This window comes from Papio anubis, chromosome 5 (genome assembly GCF_008728515.1).
Source record: "Papio anubis isolate 15944 chromosome 5, Panubis1.0, whole genome shotgun sequence".
NCBI lineage: Eukaryota > Metazoa > Chordata > Mammalia > Primates > Cercopithecidae > Papio > Papio anubis.
The window spans coordinates 161,457,772-161,475,582 of NC_044980.1; the positions used below are offsets into that span (position 1 = coordinate 161,457,772).

General features: G+C 46.7%; 1 protein-coding gene across 5 annotated transcripts in view; it reads right to left on the minus strand.

Annotated features, from left to right (window-relative positions):
* SLIT3 (slit guidance ligand 3) overlaps nt 1-17,811 on the minus strand; it is a 636,360-nt gene that overhangs the window by 132,110 nt on the left and 486,439 nt on the right. For all 5 annotated transcript variants that reach the window (XM_017960112.2, XM_017960114.2, XM_017960113.3 and 2 more), the window contains 2 exons: nt 12,326-12,467; nt 1,347-1,418 (listed from right to left, as the gene is read on the minus strand). In XM_017960112.2, the coding sequence (XP_017815601.1) occupies nt 1,347-1,418; nt 12,326-12,467 (214 nt within the window). The remainder of the gene's footprint in view (nt 1-1,346; nt 1,419-12,325; nt 12,468-17,811) is intronic.

Sequence of the window (17,811 nt, forward strand, 5' to 3'; positions counted from 1 at the left end):
GAAGCAGGACTGAGTCCATGCATATTTCTACCTGACTCTCTCCTTCCTCTGTAGGAGGGTGAGGTGCAGGGAGGAGGGGGCGGTGTGCAAAAAGAGTAAGTGGAATGAAAACAGCAACTTGGTTACTGGGCTCTACTAAATGATTTCCTAGCCTGAAAAAGGGAAGGAGTATCTGTCCAGAATTTTAATACCTGAGATGGCAATGGTTGGGCTGTTTCTGAATCCTACTGGCTTCCCTGCAGAGCCCCCAGCTCTGAGTGACTCACAGAGCAGTGCTCAAGGTCGTCATGGGATGAGGAAGAATGATGACATTGTCACATGGTGGGGATGAGGGCGGTGATGCAATGGTGCCGTCCAAGCTGCCGTGGTGAGGAAGGAACAGCGGGGTTGGTGTCACCGGGCATCGATGTGATGCAGTGGTGGAGTGATGTGACTTACAGAGCTAACGGGGATGTAGGGGGTGCTCACATGTTGACCATACCCTCCAAGGCTTCTCATTTCATGCAGTAAGAACAGAAAGTCTGTGCCATGGTCTAAGGATGCATGTGATCTAGTACCAACCTTTCCAACACAAGCCCCATCCTCTCCCCTCACTCGTTCCACTCCTTCCTGCTATTCCACAAACCATCGACACATGCTCCCCAAGGCCTTTTACTTGCTTTTCCTGCTGCTTGGGACAGTCTTTCCTGAGAGCTCAGGGCTCACTCCCTTCCTTCTTTTAGGCCACCTGCACGTAGAGACCTTCATGGGCACACCTACCTAAAAGACCCTCCCACCATCACTGATACTCTGATTTCTGATATTTGTTTCTGTATTTTCTGTGTTTTCTCACTTGAATGCAAGCTCCATGACAGCAGACTTAGTTTCTGTTCACTGCTCTATCCATAGATCCTTGCTTGCAGCAGACATTCACTCAGTATTTGTTATATGAATGTATGCATGGCTGTAGGGATGTTGGTGACGGTGGTGTAGACAGCTGTGGGGCCACCATCACGTCTCTGCTGAAACTCCTATTTTAGGTCCACATCACTGAAGCCAAGGGACAATAAAAACAGTGATATGGATTTTCCAGGCTAATTCATCTCTACCTCCCACACAGATAATTTTACTTTGCTTTAGTTGGAGAGGCTCTTAGCACTATATGTCCAAGCCCACACACCTCACAATCTTCAGAGAACGCTTCCACGTCTTACCTCCCAGGCTTAGGACAGTGTTCCAGCTCCGAAACAGAACTGCCCAGGAGGAATGGACATGGTCTGTCACCTGGACAGATTGCCCACTACACGTTGCAAACAACCCCGGAAATTGAAAACATTTGGGCTCATTTCTCCACAGGGGAAACTCACATTCGCTTCAGTTTCTTGTACTGGGTGAAGGCTCCTGCAGGGATGGATTTGATGGAGTTCTGTTCTAGGCGTCTGGGAAACAGAGCAGAGAAGAGTCAATTAACCATCCACCTGTCAACAAGTGGTCACTGAGGGCTACTGTGTTCTCTGGCCTTAAGGATAGGGAGGTCTCTCTTATCACAGGTGCACGTTCTGGTTGTGGGAGACCAGACAAAACACTGCAGCAGCCAGAGAACTCAGGTCCTAGTATATGGAGCACCTGTCCTAGGGTCTAATTCTCTTTGGAGAAAGCTGGAAAGGGTGACCTTTCCTTGAGGATTTTTGATTCTTGCTTATGATAAACTGCCTTTGGTGGCAGCTGTTTTCTTCAGAGAAAGCTGTACAAGTAACCAAGCAGAATGCGGAATAAGTCAAAGGGATAAACAGGAGGAAGAGTAACAAGAGATGGGCCATGGGCCAGCAATGCTTATCTGTCATGGAACCATGTCACTACTCAGTTAAACACTCAGCCACACTGCTAATGTGGCAGAAATGTCAATGGTTGACTTCATTTCTGGGCTTTTCCATGGGCTGTTTAAATACAGTGCAGGAACAGCCTTAACATCTTTAGGCTCCCAGCCTGACATTCATCAGACTGGCTCCCTGACATCCTGCAAGGCCCAGGGGCCCAGACTGGACCACTCCCTTGGGCTGCTGCTGGAATCTGTGGCTTTAACCTCTTATGAAGTTTCCTGAAATGCTTCCTCTCCTATTACTTTGAAAGGAACAAGAGACGCTGCAGGCCCAGGGCCCAGAACTTCCTTGGAAGAGAAGGGGCCGTGGGGACTGAGTGAGCATTTCCATTCTTTATTCTTTCCTCTCTCAAATGACTTTCTGTCACCAAGAACAGGTGTGGTGGGAAACAGGCATGTGGAGGAGGCGGGGTGCTCTATTAGGGGTGATGAATGGCACCCCAGCCCAGGCTTAGGATCTCATCCTCATCCATCTCCCTTCTCTCCAAGGTGCAGATCTTTTCATCACCTCCTCATTTGGCCTTGATGCTCCCCAAACCCTCAACTGGGAAGACACACAAAAATGTGTGGCAGGGGATGTAGCGGGAACAAAAGGGATAGATGGGAAGAATGGGCTCCCTTGAAGCCTACAGCTAGTGGATGCACATTTCTGGCTGGGATGAACCCATTCATCTTGAAGAGTAATCCCCGCTGCAGAGTCGGGGAGACAGTCGTATTAATTTGTGCCTCTGCGATCTCATCTTCATTGGGGGAACAGAGTATTTGTTACTGGAACCGCTAATGGAGCAGTTTGCCAGCAATTTTCCCATTTCAAACAACATCTCAGCTGCTAATGTGGAATGGTTTGTCAGGCCAACCCATAACACAGACAAATCACTCTCCAGGCAAAAGGAAGGGGGAAAGCAGGGAGAAAGGGGAAAGGCGGGTGAGAGGAGAGAGGGAGTATCAGGACATATCATTCTTGGCTGCCGGATGAATAGAGTCTACAAATGAGACTGCCACGGTCTATTAACAATGCCTTTGTACCCTGCTGGAGGGGGGCGGGGAGTGCACTTTACCGGGAGCACTGTCACAGACCTGGCTGGCCAGCTCACAGAGAGCCACAAAAACTTGCCACGGGGTCTCAGAGACTGTGGGCTACTGGATACAGCCACCCACAGAGACAGCAGACTCGAGGCAGCCTGCCTTGCCTGAGAAGTTCCAAGGACATGCTCATTTTCCAGCTGAGCATAGAGTTCAGTAGAGATTTCTTAGCCAAGGCAGCAGCTCCATGGATCTCTGGGGCTGCCAGTCAGGTGGTGCGTGCTCTCCAGGAATCCCGTCATTCACCTGCCACTGTGGCAAGGGATTTCAGCTGGATGATGCCTCCAGGGAAAGCCACTGTCTGTAACAATGGCAACCCCCTCAGTTTTTGCAAGAGGAGCCACTGCTCCCAGCTTCAGGCCAATGAGCCTATGCAAGTCAGGCCAGCACCGGGTGTGAGGTCTGCCGGCTCTCTATGCAGTTCCTAATCAATTACCCTCCATCTTAATGATGGGTGCAAGAACTGAGGGAGAGATAAATCAATGAACTTGATGTGACGCTGGCCCCAAGGAGTTGGAGAATCTGGTGATAGAGGCCAGCCCAAGATGGTGCATCACAGAACCAAATTTTATTGCTACCATAATAAACATCAAGGGCCATCATTTATGGGGTCTAGTTGACTATGTCTATTATCCCTTTTAATCCTTCCACTTGTGAGGTAAACCATATTGGCCCAATGTTGCAGATGAGGAGAAGAAAACCTAGAGAAATCAAATAGCTTGTCCAAAGTGACAGGGCCAGGAACTGGCAGAACTGCTATCTCTGTTTCTATCCATTGGATACGCTGCCTCTATATACTTGTGAAAATGGAGGAACTGAAGGGGACTTTCTCAAAGTCACAGAACAGTTTCAGGGATTAGGGCCCCAGGACTCACACACTAAGACATCATGTGGCCTCTGTGGAAGTAGGTACTCAGGGAAAAGCTGCAGGAACCCAGAGAAGATGAAATATAGATGTGAATATACATAAGACATGCAAATGGAGTGCAAAGGTGTGGCTTCTGAACAAAGAAAAAAGAATTCCAGGCTTAGCCTGTTCAGCCTGGCAGAGATCTTGCTCTGCATCCTGCACACTTGCTCACTCTGCCTTTTGGTTTTCTTTTCTTCTTCTTCTTCTCCTTCTTTTTTTTTTTAAGAGACAGAGTCTTGCTCTGTCGCCCAGGCTAGAGTGCAGCGGTGTGATCATGACTCACTGCAGCCTTGAATGCCTGGACTTAAGTGATCTTTCCACCGCAGCTTCCTGAGTAGATAGGACCACAGGCCCGTACTACCATGCCTGGCTAATTTTTAACTTTTATTTTTGTAGAGACAGGGTCTCACTACGTTGGCCAGGCTTATCTCAAACTGCTGGCTTCAAGCAATCCTCCTGCCTCAGCATCCTAAAGTGCTGAGATTATAGGTGTGAGCCACCATGCCTGGTCTGGGTTTCATTCTTGTCTGCAGTCACTCAGCTTCTCAGGCTGTTTTGGGCACTGGCTGAACACCCAGCCCCTCCCAGAGTGCCAAGGCCATTGCATGATGAGGGTCAACCCTGCCCAAGGAGGCAGCAGGAATTTGTCTGTGGTGGGAGCGTGGTTGTGAACACTTTGTGTACCTTCAATGTAAAGGAAAGGAAAGGGAAGGGATAACCATCACCACCACCACCACCACCACCACCACGAGCTATGATGGATCAGGTGCTCAGATATTAGACACCAGGCTGAGAGTTTCACATGGTTTGTCTAACTTAATAGTTACATTCTATGAGGCAGAGCTTATTGGTTATTACCGCCTCCACATTAAACATGAGAAAATTGAGGCCCAGAGAGATTAAGTCACTTGCCCAAATTCACAAAGTCAGGGAGAGGTAGAGCTGGGACTCAAAGCCAACTTCATCTGATTTCAAAGCCCAAACTCTCAATCACCAGTCTTTGCTGAATACCATTTGGAGCTGAAGGACCTTCATTTTCTTAGTCCTTTCCAGCTCATCCACAGGGAAAATGGCCCCTTTGTCATGGGAGCAAGGTTGGAAAGTGTGCACACATGTGTGCGTGTTCACATGTGTCTCTGTGCAGCAGGTACGCCTGGAAGGCTTTGCACTTAGCCTAGTCCTGCAACCTAGAACAAGGATGCAAAGGTCCACACTCCTAGTGTGAAAAGCTCAATGGAAAGGACAAAAAGAAGCATTCGCATCAGCAAAAACTGTCACATTTAGGGATGGTCTGAAGCCAACAGCTGATTTAGGTCTCTCTTAACTGGCACATGTGTCTTTGTCTGGTAAACATTCTTCAGGCTGCAAACTGATTTAATAGAACTAGCATAAAAACAAACATACAAATCAAACATCCGAGTGTCTTCCCGCACCAGCAAAAACAATGGGAACATCTGATGGGGATTTCAGCCATTTGTGCTCTGTATTGATTTGCCCTAGTTCCTCAGATGCTGCCTTAATGATCTGCCATTTGCAAACATGTGACTAAACACAATATATTTCTAGCAATACAGAAGTCAACATTATGTCAGGGAGACTGGCAGGGGCACGGCCGGCGCAGGGGCATGTCTGCAAGTCACCTGGTTAAAAGGTCCTGGAGTGTGTGGAAACATTGGTGGTGGTGGTGGTGGTGTTGATAATATGATAAACATCTACCATTTATTGAGGGCTTTTGATATGTCAGACACTGTCTTCCTCATACACTGGCTCAAATTATTTTTTTCCAACAGTACTATGAACCAAGTAGTATTATTAATATACCCATTTTACAGATGAGGAAATAATGGTACAAAGAGGTTAATTTTCCTAAGGTCAGATAGCTAGTGAATGGTGGAGCCTGAGTTTGAATCCAGGTTGGTCTGGTTGAAGTGCCTGTGTCCTTGACCCTTAGGCTATCCTGCTTCCCACCTAGAAGACACTTTTGTGGTTTCTTAACTCTTTCCCATCTCTCTCAGCCTTCCTTGACTTGGGAACTCTTGTTAGGATGTCCAGATCATGCTGAAGGAAGGAAGCACTTTGTTTATTCTTCCTCTAAGTCATCCTGGGCTAGTTGGATGGACCAGACAACTCAGACCCCAAAGGTTCAGTTCCTAATGCTTCCCTATGTTGGAAGAAGGCTGAAAAGGAAGGATCCTTTTAAGGTTATGCTCTGGGCACACCTTCTGGGGAAGTCCCTTTTTGGCCTCTCTCTTTCTTTACCACTGGTCCTCATGGTTCTTCAGAAAGGTAGACTGTTGGCTGGGCACGGTGGCTCACGCCTGTAATCCCAGCACTTTGGGAGGCTGAGGCGGTTGGATCACCTGAGGTGAGGAGTTCGAAACCAGCCTGGCCAACATGGTGAAACCCCATCTCTACTAAAAATACAAAAAATTAGCTGGGCTTGGTGGTGGGTGTCTGTAATCCCAGCTACTTGGGAGGCTGAGGCAGGAGAATTACTTGAACATGGGAGGCGGAGGCTGTAGTGAGCCGAGATCACACCATTGCACTCTAGCCTGGGCAACGAGAGCAAAATTCTGTCTCAAAAAAAAAAAAAAAAAAAGAAACAAAGAAAGGTAGAATGTCTTAGACTCTCCCATCCAGTTTATATGTCTGATCCATAGAGAAGATGAGGAATGTAGGCATATCTGAGAAAAAGCCGTTCCCAACCTGTGCTGTGTGTAGACACCTGGAATTGCCTGCAGAAAGCAGAGGTACAGACACAGCACAGAGCAAGATTTGCTTTTCTTATTCTGTGCATGTGCTCAGGTGCCACAGAGGAAATTATTTTTTTGTCTTAGAAAAAAATGGATGAAGAATTGCATGGGACCTCGAGACTAAATCATTCTGTGATGACACATACATATACATGTGCATAGGTTTTTGCTTTTTACATTTTTTTAGTAGCTTCGAAACAGTGCAGTGTGCTCACTTTCTCCATGTTATGTTATTTAATCTACACGGGAGATTTCTAGGTAGGTATGATGACCCCCTTTATGCAAAGCGGGGAACTGAATGAGGCATGAAGATGTTAAGGAATGTGCTTTAAAGTAAGAGGCAGAACAGGGATTCAAACCCGCCGAGTATGGATCCCAAGGCTCTGTTCCCAGCCACTCTGTCTCATCAGCTTCTCCTTCATACCACCTGCTCCCATGCCACCCTATCATCCCTCCTTCCATGTGGCAGTCCCACACATGGAAACCTGGCGCTCTCAGAAAATCCAAGAGTCAGTGACGTCTATGATTTCTAGAACATTCCAGCTCTTTGGTTCCGTTTGCTGGTTTGTTTTGTTGTGTTTTTAATTCTGTGTGTCTTTCAAAACCCCTGGGGGCTGGTAAGAATGGAATATTTGCTATTGTTAAGTGGCTGCCTCGCTATCTCAGAGAGACAATGTGGTTAAGGTGGGGCAAGGGGAAAACTGGGGCTATTTCCCCCACCAGATGCTCTCACTTATGACTGGACATGGAAATCTGTCCATAGCCTTTCTTCATGGAAGACATTTAGCTTCCATAGCGGAAGATATGAGACATGGGATACCACCATGGGGAGATACAGAGCAAAAGTGGAAGATGGGACTCTAAGGACAGATGGTCCCTCCAGAGCTTTTGAAGACTCATAAGGGCGTCTGAAGACCACAGAGCAGAGGAACATGTGGGTCTCTGGGGCTTCCCATAATCTAACCCTGCTGGAAGCCAGAGCTGGTTCAGAGAACCGACAGGGTGCAGTGAGAATGGTGCCCTTGGTGGGAGCTCAGCTTCGAAGAAAATCTGCAGTGAATCATCATTTCGCTATGGGTTCTCTGGAAGAAAGCTATTTTTAGAGGAATTGGCTCTGGTATTCGGGGACACCAGCACACACTCCTCTGAGCTGCTTTGGCTTGGGAAGCATCGGAGAGAGTCTGCAAGACTGCTTTTGCATGAGAGAAAGTCAACTCCCTCCCCTTCCCCTAAAGTTGGGGAGTGCAGAGCCCCTCCCAAGGTTAAGGCAATTTACGAGAATTAATAGTAGCTAAGGATTGAGAAGAGGGAGTGGAGAGCTTAACATGGTACAAAACATTCCTAAGGAGGAAGTACAAATCTGGATTATATGGGTGGCCATGGACAAGGGGTGGAATTCTCAATAAGAAAAAGAAAAAAAAAAAGCCACATTTGGATGTCTTTGGAATGATAAATCAGATACCTCCCATTCATCCTGGGGTGCATCCTGCTGTTTCAACTCTCTGCTCCCTTTTTTCTCATCTTCCCACCCATCTGCTGACCTGTCACATGACAAAAGCCTTTTAGGCCATCACACAGGTCCCCAGATACATGGAAGAAGCAGGATCCCCCCTCCAACCCACTCTCAAATTCTCTCTTACATGTCACCTCTCGAACTTCCCTATCCAACCATAGAGACTTGTCGCCTCTGCTTTAATTTTTCAGTTTCATTTTATCACAGAGGAGGAGGAGGCAAGCACAGCAAGAAAAGTCCTGGGCAATCCATCTGGTAGACCGTGGGTGCCTGATACACAGGGGCAGTCTTATTTACATATATGAATACATTTGCATGAAGATGAGCTACTCCCAGGTTCAAGTCATATTGCAAGTGGAAGTCTAGTTCCAGAACCTATTCTCTCAACCATAACCCTTCAAAGAACTGACCCATGTTTATGGAGGAATCTTTTGTGTAGGTAGCTCCAGCTCCTAGGATGTGGTTTCTAACTATTGTCATCATCCTAATAAAGGTCGTGGTGATAGTTGTAGTATTTGCCAGTGTGAACTAACAACAAGCATTGTTAATATAGTATATCCTATGGACCAGACACAATGCTAAGCATTTTACTATATTCATTCACCTAACTTTCTTAAGAACCAGTAAGGAGGTGTCATTAGCCTCTGCGTTTTGCAACTGAGGAAACCAAGGCTCAGAAAAGTTATCTGTCCATGGCTACAAGGCAGAGTCAAAGCTGGAATGCATGTCTGCTGGGATCCACAGTCTATACTCTTAACCTCTTGGTTGGTTGTCTCTGTTTATTTCTGGAAACACTCTAGCTAGGATGGTCATTCTCAGACTTTTGGATTTCAAAGACTAGGTGGTGACCAGACCTTTTATTTTGCCAGTTATGGCAATCTGTGGTATGTGTGCTATGCAATACACATAAATTATAATTATACAATAATTACACATATATAACACACACAGACTACTCTGTCTTCAGTGGTTATCATTTTATAAAATAAAAGACATTTTTAAAAACAATGATAACAGAATAAGGAAGTCCAAAAACTTAAAGGATGCTCCTTTAAACTGAATATTTTTGCTCAATAGAAAAATATCACATTGTTCTTGTTTTTCTCACTTTACCTGATAACAGGGAAAAACTCAATCATAATAGACAGGCTTTTGGCAATTACTGTTCAAGCTTGTCAAATTGCTTTTAAACTTCAACACATCCAGGTGTGAGTCCAACCTTCCAGGTATGGTCTGGCCTGCACAAAGCCCACCTCTGATGTGATTATCTGCAATTTCTCTCTCCTGGAGAGCTGAGCTGTGTATCCATGAGGTCCAAGCTGAGAGTATAGAGATGTGAAGTGGAAGCGGGGTGGCAGGCCCAGAGCCCCTCAATCAGGGCTGGGGTGGGTTCACTGGCTACAGCCTGGCTACCTGGACTGGACTCTTTCATCAGACTGCAGTTTTGGAACCTAGCCAAGGGACAGTCTGTGGCTGCCAAAGAGAAAACATAAAACCTGGCAGATGGAAGGAGAAAAGAATAAGATGGGGCAGGGAAGGAAAGGAACGATACATAGGAATCTGAAATGAGATGAGGGCTGGTGAGAATTCTGTCTTGAACATCCATTGTGGGAGGGCCAGAGGCCCATTGTGGTGTGGATGGTGAGGGAAGGGAAGTGAAGGTTAACTGGGTGGAGAAAGAGATGGGCGGAGGGGGGAAGAGAAGAGGGAAGACCGTGGGTAGAGCAAGGGGGAGAAGGGGAGAAATGCATCAAGGGAGGGAGAAAATGATGAAGAGGAGGCCGGGCGCGGTGGCTCATGCCTGTAATCCCAGCACTTTAGGAGGCCGAGGTGGGTGGATCACCTGAGGTCAGGAGTTCAAGACCAGCCTGGCCAACATGGTAAAACCCTCCCTCTACTAAAAGTACAAAAAATATTAGCTGGGTGTGGTGGCAGGCACCTATAATCCCAGCTACTTTGGGAGGTTGAGGCAGGAGAATTGCTTGAACCCAGGAGGTGGAGGTTGCAGTGAGCCAAGACTATGCCATTGTACTCCAGCCTGGGTGAGAACAGCGAAACTCTGTCTCAAAAAAAAAAAAAAAAAAAACAAGAAAAGAAAAAAGAAAGAAAGAAAGAAAGGGTAACAGTGCAAAAAAGAAAGAGGGCAAGGATAGGAAAGAGGAGGAATGATGGAAGGAGGGAGATATTTAAAGTAAATTAGATAGTATGTTGGAAGGCCATAGGAGGAGCAGGAGAGGTAGGTGAGGACTAAGTAGATTCTGTAGAGGGAGAGCTCTCTAAAGCTATGGCACTGGACCACAGGGACCGAAGGAGAGGTGCATTAAAACCCTAAGGGAATGAATTGTCAGTGTTTGTGGAAAGGAAGGCGAAGGGCCGCAGAAGGCGGGGATGGCAGGAAGAAAGGACCCTTTATTGACCAGCTCCTGCCTGCCAGATGGTATGGAGGCACGGGTTGTGTCTGCTAGGGCTGGAAAATGGGACTGTAAAGGAATCAAAGAAAAGCTGGCAAAGTAGGTGAAGAAAGCAGAAGTGAAGACTCCACTCCACTGGTAAGTCATGTGCTTCTTCCCATTGCAATCAAGCTAAAGCCAAAGTCTTTAACACATCCCAGGATGTGGCCCCTCCTTACCTCTCTGATCTCATCCTGTTACCATCCCTTTTGTCTACTCTACTCCAGCCACACCGGCTTTCTGGAGCATCCGGCCCACTCCAGTCTCAGGGCCTTTGCACATGCGATTCCCTCAACCTATAATACTCTTCCTCCAGATAACCGTTTGGTTCTCTCGCTTATTTCCTGTTCTTTTCTTGTTTTATTTTTCTCCATAGAATCTACCTTCTGACATGTTATCTAACTTACTTTACTTTGCTGCTCGTTTATCCCCGCTACCACTAGAATGCAAGTGTTATACAGGCAGAAATGGGTCTGTTTTGTTTGTTCCTGTCTTTCCAAGCACAGAACAATGACAGGAAAACAGTGGGCCCACAACAGATGTTTACTGAATGAATACAAGAATGAATGAAAGAGTCAATGGCCCTCAATTGGAATGCATTAGGAACAGAAGGGCACACACAGGGAAGGGGAAGAGGAGGAGGAAGAGGAGGAGGAAAGAAGAAAGGGGGGAGATTACGACAAAGCAGAAAGGCAAGGGGAATATGTATCTTTTATTTGGGGGGATTTTACCGAATGATGTTCTCAGTAGAAGGGTTCCATATAATGATCTTTTTAATCAAGCCAACTAAAGGTGAAGGCAGAAAAATGAAAACAACAGTTGCTATTTAAAGGGTAACCTTGAGGTCAACGTTGACTGGCCCTATACTCATTTTAGAATGAGATACTGGCCATTTTCTAATGTATGAGGGGAGAGTGGACTAGACCGAACTATGTGGACAAATACATTTTACTGGAATTTTTGACATTCATGTATACACAGAGACATACACAATCTTGTGTCGTTACCTAAAAAAGATCTAATCGAGAGGACAAAAATCACATCTGAGGTAATTAGGAGCTCAGTCCTCCTCTCAGATAATGGTAGCTAAGAAATGAGTGAATCATTTATTTACGTCCTACTACTTCCACCACTATTTTACAGAGTACCTGCCCATGTGCAGAGGACTGTATGAAGTGCTCCACAGGTAGTATTTCATTTAGTTTTCACAATGACCCATTGAGGTGTCATACCATAAGTATCACATTAATATAGGTGAGAAAACTAAAGATGAAAGAGACATTATTTTACCTGATGTCACACAGCTAGTAAACGGTATGGCCAGGATACAAATACAGTGTGACTCTAAGGCGAGGATTGGCAAACTCATTGGGACGGGCCAGAGAGAACATACTTCAGGCCTTGTGGGCCATGCAGTCTTCTGTGACAGCTGCTCAATACTGCCATACGAGACCAGCCATAGGCAGGACACACATAAATGGATGTGGAGGTATTCAAAAACATTTTATTTACAAAAATAGGCGGTGGGAATCCTTGGCCCCCAGCTACAGCTTGCTGATTCTGATCTTGAGTCTATGCTCTTGACCACTGAGCTATCATAGCTGGGAAAGTGTGGGAGGACAGCAAAGAGATTCTTGAGTGTTTTTAATGGTTAGCTCCCACAGCCCCACGTGCTGATGGCCTAGTGGGTGATCGGTTGGGACAGGGAGCTGAACTCGCCAGGGACAGTTGTCGGGGGTGTCAGACAGGTGCACTTACATTTCGACGATGCCCTCCGGCAAGTTGGCAGGAATCTCCGTCAAGCCCTTCCCTCGACAGTCCACGATGTTATTACTGCACGTGCAGGGCGAAGGGCAGGAGATGGAGTTGGCATTGCAGGATGGGGGCTCCGAGTGGGGGGCTGTGGAGCCAAGGCACAACAGTCAACTTATGTCAGTGTCAGGAGCTGCCTGGGCTTCTGTGTGCTTAACCAGCATCCTAAGGGCACAGCATGACCTGACAGCCGTCTGAAAAATGATCACCAGCTGACATCTCCTGTCACCTGGGAGACACAGGTGCCACAGGCTAAATATTCAGCAAAGAGGAGAGAGTCTGATCTTGACCTCATTGTCTGAGTTGCTCCACCTGCTCTGTTGCCCTGTCATCTCCATCTTTCAGAGAAAGAGGGGCCCTCAGAATCAATCACACATGAAAATACGCTGCTAGAATCCAAAGAGCTTACGATGGGACCACTTTCCCAAGGTGCATCTTGGGTTCTGACTTTTAGCTGGTGACTGGATGCTGAGTGTAAATATAGCTTTTAGACCTTTCTCTAGTGGCTGCAAGCCACAGGGCTACCAAAACCAGGTGGTAGAATTTCCCCATTTGGGGCATTGATGTTGTCGAAGTGTTAATACCCCCATCAGCAGCTACACCCAAGGCATTTCCAAATGGCTTCTATGTCTAGGGAACATGCAAATAAAACCTATCTCACCTGAAAAAAAGGTGAATAAGTTACTACATATTTTGAAGCCAGCTGTTAATTTTGTTTGAGGTGAGAATCAGTGTGAATTTCAAGCAAAGTGATAGAAAGCCAAGCAAATAGTACCCAAGGAGCTCATTTAGAAAGCCAAATGTAGATAGACATATCCATTACTAACCCAACTCAAGACTCAAAGAGTCACCAGGAATCTAAATCACTTTCTCTGGTGGTCACATTAAATCCTGAATACAAGAGGTAAATGCAAATATTTTAAAGACATTGTAAACATTTTCGTGCTATGACTATTCCCTCAAAGTGAGGTAAGACTCTTAATCATACGGTTAGCTTTCCAAATGTGGATTTTTTGGTCCAATATAGAAGCTCAACCCCACATCCCTCCCAGGACCTCATCCCACTGCTGCTGGATGCAGCCAATGGGGGTTATTTCAGTGTCTTTCCAGATTGCCCTCTCAGGAAAAAGAGCCATGACTGAGACCAAACTTAGATGAGGTCTGCAGATTGCCTCACTGCTTGGACATGGGGCCTCTGGCTCGGGGCTCTTAATTGTAGATTAAACACAGAACATGAAAAAAGTCTGCAGGGAAAAAGTGATTTTTGGTCTGGCCCCTGTTCACTGGAGAAACTGAGTCTGGGAAGCCAGAGTGTGTCTAGCTATTGGGGTTGAGCCAGACGACCAGCTGAGCCTGGTGTCCTATTGGGACGCTGAGGCTTCAAACAGAGGGTCGCGCTCTCTGCGTTCAATAGTCCTCATGGGCCCGAGGGTGGATCCTCCTGTAGGGGCTCCAGTTGACATCTACAGCTTAATTTGGAACGTTCACCTTCCCAGAAAATACCAGCCCAATGACCAAAGATTCTTACTTCCCTTGACCTCACTTACATATACACAAAACAAAAACTGAAAACATGGCCTCAGAGTGGGGATGTTTGAGAAAATATTCTTGGCCAGGGTACATGGACCTCCAAGTTGCCAGTGCCACACAAGTGGATCTAATGGAGACCATGGAAAATGCCAGAAAGATGATGACTTACACTAAATTCCCAGCTGGAACATTCTCCTAGACAGAGTGATGATACTGGCTTTCTTCCAAACTGGGAAAGCCTTTACACTTCTGAGAAAGTGGAAACCACAGAGAGCCAACCTGTAAGAGCCTCGGCTCAGGAATGGGAGAGTGCTGTGGCTGAGACTGTGGGCTCTGGGTCCCACCGCCTCTATCTGATTCCTGGTTCTATCACTTCATCCTTATTTCCCTGTGCCTCAGTTTTCCCATCTGTAAAATAGGGAAAATAATAATACTTATTTCATAGCATGGTTTTGTTGTGAAGGCAAAGGTAGGTAATGCCTGAGACGTCTTTAGAAGAATACACGGCACAGGGTAAGAGCTTGGTAATGCTCGTTGTTATTATTGGGTCTGCTCTGCCGCAAATTGTCTGTAAGACCTTTGGCAAATCACAGTACCTCTCTCTGAGCTTTTTTTGGTACCGTGTCAGTGAATAAGGAGTTTGGATTGCATGATTACTGAAGTTCTTTCTGGGAAGGAGTGAAAATACCTAACATCTTTACCTCCTCTGCTCCAGCTCTCTTTGCAGACAGCAAAGGGAATTCTACAGTGTGAAAGGCTCCTATCCCATCACCCACATCAAAGGGAGGTTGGGAGCGGTTGGCCTCAGATGTCAGGGTGTTTGAAGTACAGATGGCGTTCCCTAAAGAAAACTGCCAAACCTGGCCTTCCACATCAAGAGAAGAGCACACCTGACAAAGCCAGGGAGAATCCCCACACTTGGGACACCTTCCTGTTTGGAAATGTCACGAATGGGAGTCTGAACTCTTGCATTTTCCATCTGTTCAGGCGGAGGGACTGGACGGCCCTCCCTCTCTTTCGATCTGTGAAAATATTACTTGAATGGGGTGTGTCGGACAAGGGGAAAGAAAGATGCCATATCCGAGGGCTTATAACGGCGGTGGAAGTTCTAACACAGAAGTCTTCCAAAAGTACCCCTTTCTGACTTCCGTTCTGAAATTAATTCTGTTTTAAACCAGACCCCGGGCACAGCCTTGAGTCCCTCTGGGAACTTGCTGGGTCTTCCCGCAGGGTGACTCCCATTCTGTTTGGCTGTGTGTGCTACATTTCAAGGGATGCTGTCAAGGCAAAAAAAGTCTTTGAAAAAGATTCCTTAACCAGGTCACTAACAACACCTTTAATTACGCAGAGAGAAACAATGGTAATTATAGCCTCTGATAGCACCCTGGGCTGGCAGCTCACCAGCCAGGCATTCACACATGGTGAGGACAGTCACCTTCCTGTTTCAACAGAACACTTCTGGCTTACAATGAGGTTGAAAGATGGCTTCGTTTTCCCTAGAAACATTCTCCTGTGATCAGTGTCAATGGACCAAGCCCATTCCCTGTGGGCCACGGAGAGCTAGACGGCAGAAGTCCCTCCACTTTGCTCCGTGTCTGGACTGAGATTGGAATGTAAATTCCATAATGGCAGTGTTTTTTCCAGTCTTAATCACTGGTGTACTATCAGTGCCTAAAACAGAGCTCCATACAAAACACGGACCCAGAAGCATACCTTGGCTAAATGAGAAGATGAGTACATGAAGGACACCAGCCCAGAAGCCTGGCAGATGTGGAGGGGCTAAATGTCACAAAGCTACAGAGGCGAGCCTTCCTTCTGGAAGGGCCCTGAGGGAAGCTCCCTGAGTTCTGAGTACCTGGGCTCTGGTAGGTAGGATGAGCTGTAGAATGGGGAGGTGGAGTGGCTGTGGGAGATGGGAATCTGTCTGCAGCTGTCTTCTTTCCACCACAGCTTTCTGTGCTGGCAAAATCACTTGTCCAAGACACCTGGGGCCCCTCTGAGCCCATCTCACCTGCACAAGCCGGGGTGTCCTAGGCACTCTACTGAGCTCTGTCAACAAACCCAGCCCTTACTGTCCACACATGTTGGGGAAGGTAGAGGCAGTGGATTTCCAAGGGGGACAAAGTAAGGAAACACCTACCATTTTACCCAGCAAATTATGTCACTGTACGCTGGGAAACAGAGGGGAATGGGAATAGCAATTTTATATTGGGATAGAAGGAATCACTCTCTATATCTCTGATGAAACGGGAACATCTGTCTGCATGCACAAGTGTATTCATCTTGTACAGCATGCTCTTACGGTGGTCTCATGACCCACACTATCCTTGAGCGAGCCTATCTACTGGCCTTAACTCAGAGCACAGTGATGCACTAGGCTATAGAACTCGTGTTATAAGATGTTTTGCTTGGGAGCATGTGGACTTGCTCTTCGTGTCTTCATTGTGAAATAAGCGTCCACGCTATCTGTTCTTGGAGCTCTTTCAGTGGCACTAAAACGCTGCTCTGCTGAGGCGGATTTCTTCTCCAGAAAAGGGGGATGGGGATGCGGCTGAAGTACGTGTCTCCCCTCTGGGAAGTCTTGGTCAGCACTTTGGCTCTGGGCTTTCCATCTGAAGCCAAAGCTGTCTCTGGGCCAAACAGGGCAGGGCAGCAACTACAATTCCTAACCTTCAGATGTCTTTAAGGCCCCCTGGACCACGGCCTGATGACTTCAAGGGGGACAGAGCAGAGCCTGGGAGAGTGGAGACCCCTCCCAGCTCCTCACTGATCATTAGCGGCGCTGCCTCCGGTCCAGGGGACACTCAAGTGAGTGAGAGGGGAGGGATGCATCTCCAGTCCAACCTCTCACAGGGCAAGTCCCTGCGACCGCTTGCGTGGGTATTGCGCCTGGTATCCCATCTCTGCTGCTTGTATAACTGCCCCTGAAGTTATCAGAGGGAAGAGAGACTGAGCCATAACCAGGGACTTGGCTCCTGCCCAGCCACTTTGTTCTCCCAATTGGTAAGATGGGGATGATGACCACGCTGAAAGCAAAAGGCCCTAACTTGTCTGCTGAGATGAGTGGGAAAAAGACCACCGAATTTCAGACTTAGACGGGCCCATAGAGATGGCAAGGAAAGAGAAGCCCTGAGAGAGGAAGGGACTTGCCCAAGGACACAGTGGGGGCCAAACTGAGAGTAGCCATCAGTCTCATAACAGCAACTGACATGTATTCAATGTGTACTATGTGCCAGACACTGCCTTGAGTGCTCATATATATTATCTTACTTGATCCTCATAAAACCCATGATTTAGGTCCCATTCTTTTTTTCCCCCTTAGCATGAGATGAGGAAACTGAATAGGGAGGTTAAGCAAACTGCCCAAAATCATAAAGCTAGCGAACAACGTTTTAATGTTTAGCCCTGTGCTCTTCTCTGCCAAAAGGAACCCCAAATTCCTCTATTTATTGCCATGAAATTGAAAACCATCAGAGTCTTGGAATCTCAAGAGGTAGGAAGAGCGGGTTCAGGGACTGAGACACAGACTGTGTAAGCTACACTAGAGATGATCAAACACTCTTGTGTTAGAGCTGTGTTTATTTCTATCTTTAAAAAAACCTCATCCACAACGAGCTATCACCCCATCCCAGTTAGAATGGCTATTACCAAAAAGACAAAAAATAACAAATGCTGGCACCAATATGGAGAAAGGGGAACTCTTATACACTGTTGGTAAGAATGTAAATTAGGACAGCTACAATGGAAAACAGTATGCAGGTTCCTCATAAAATTCGAAACAGAAGTACCATATTCAATGATTCGATTACTGGGTACACATCCAAGGGAAATGAAATCATTGTGTTGGTGAGGTATCTGCACTCCCATGTTCATTGCAGCATTAGTCACAGTAACCAAGATAT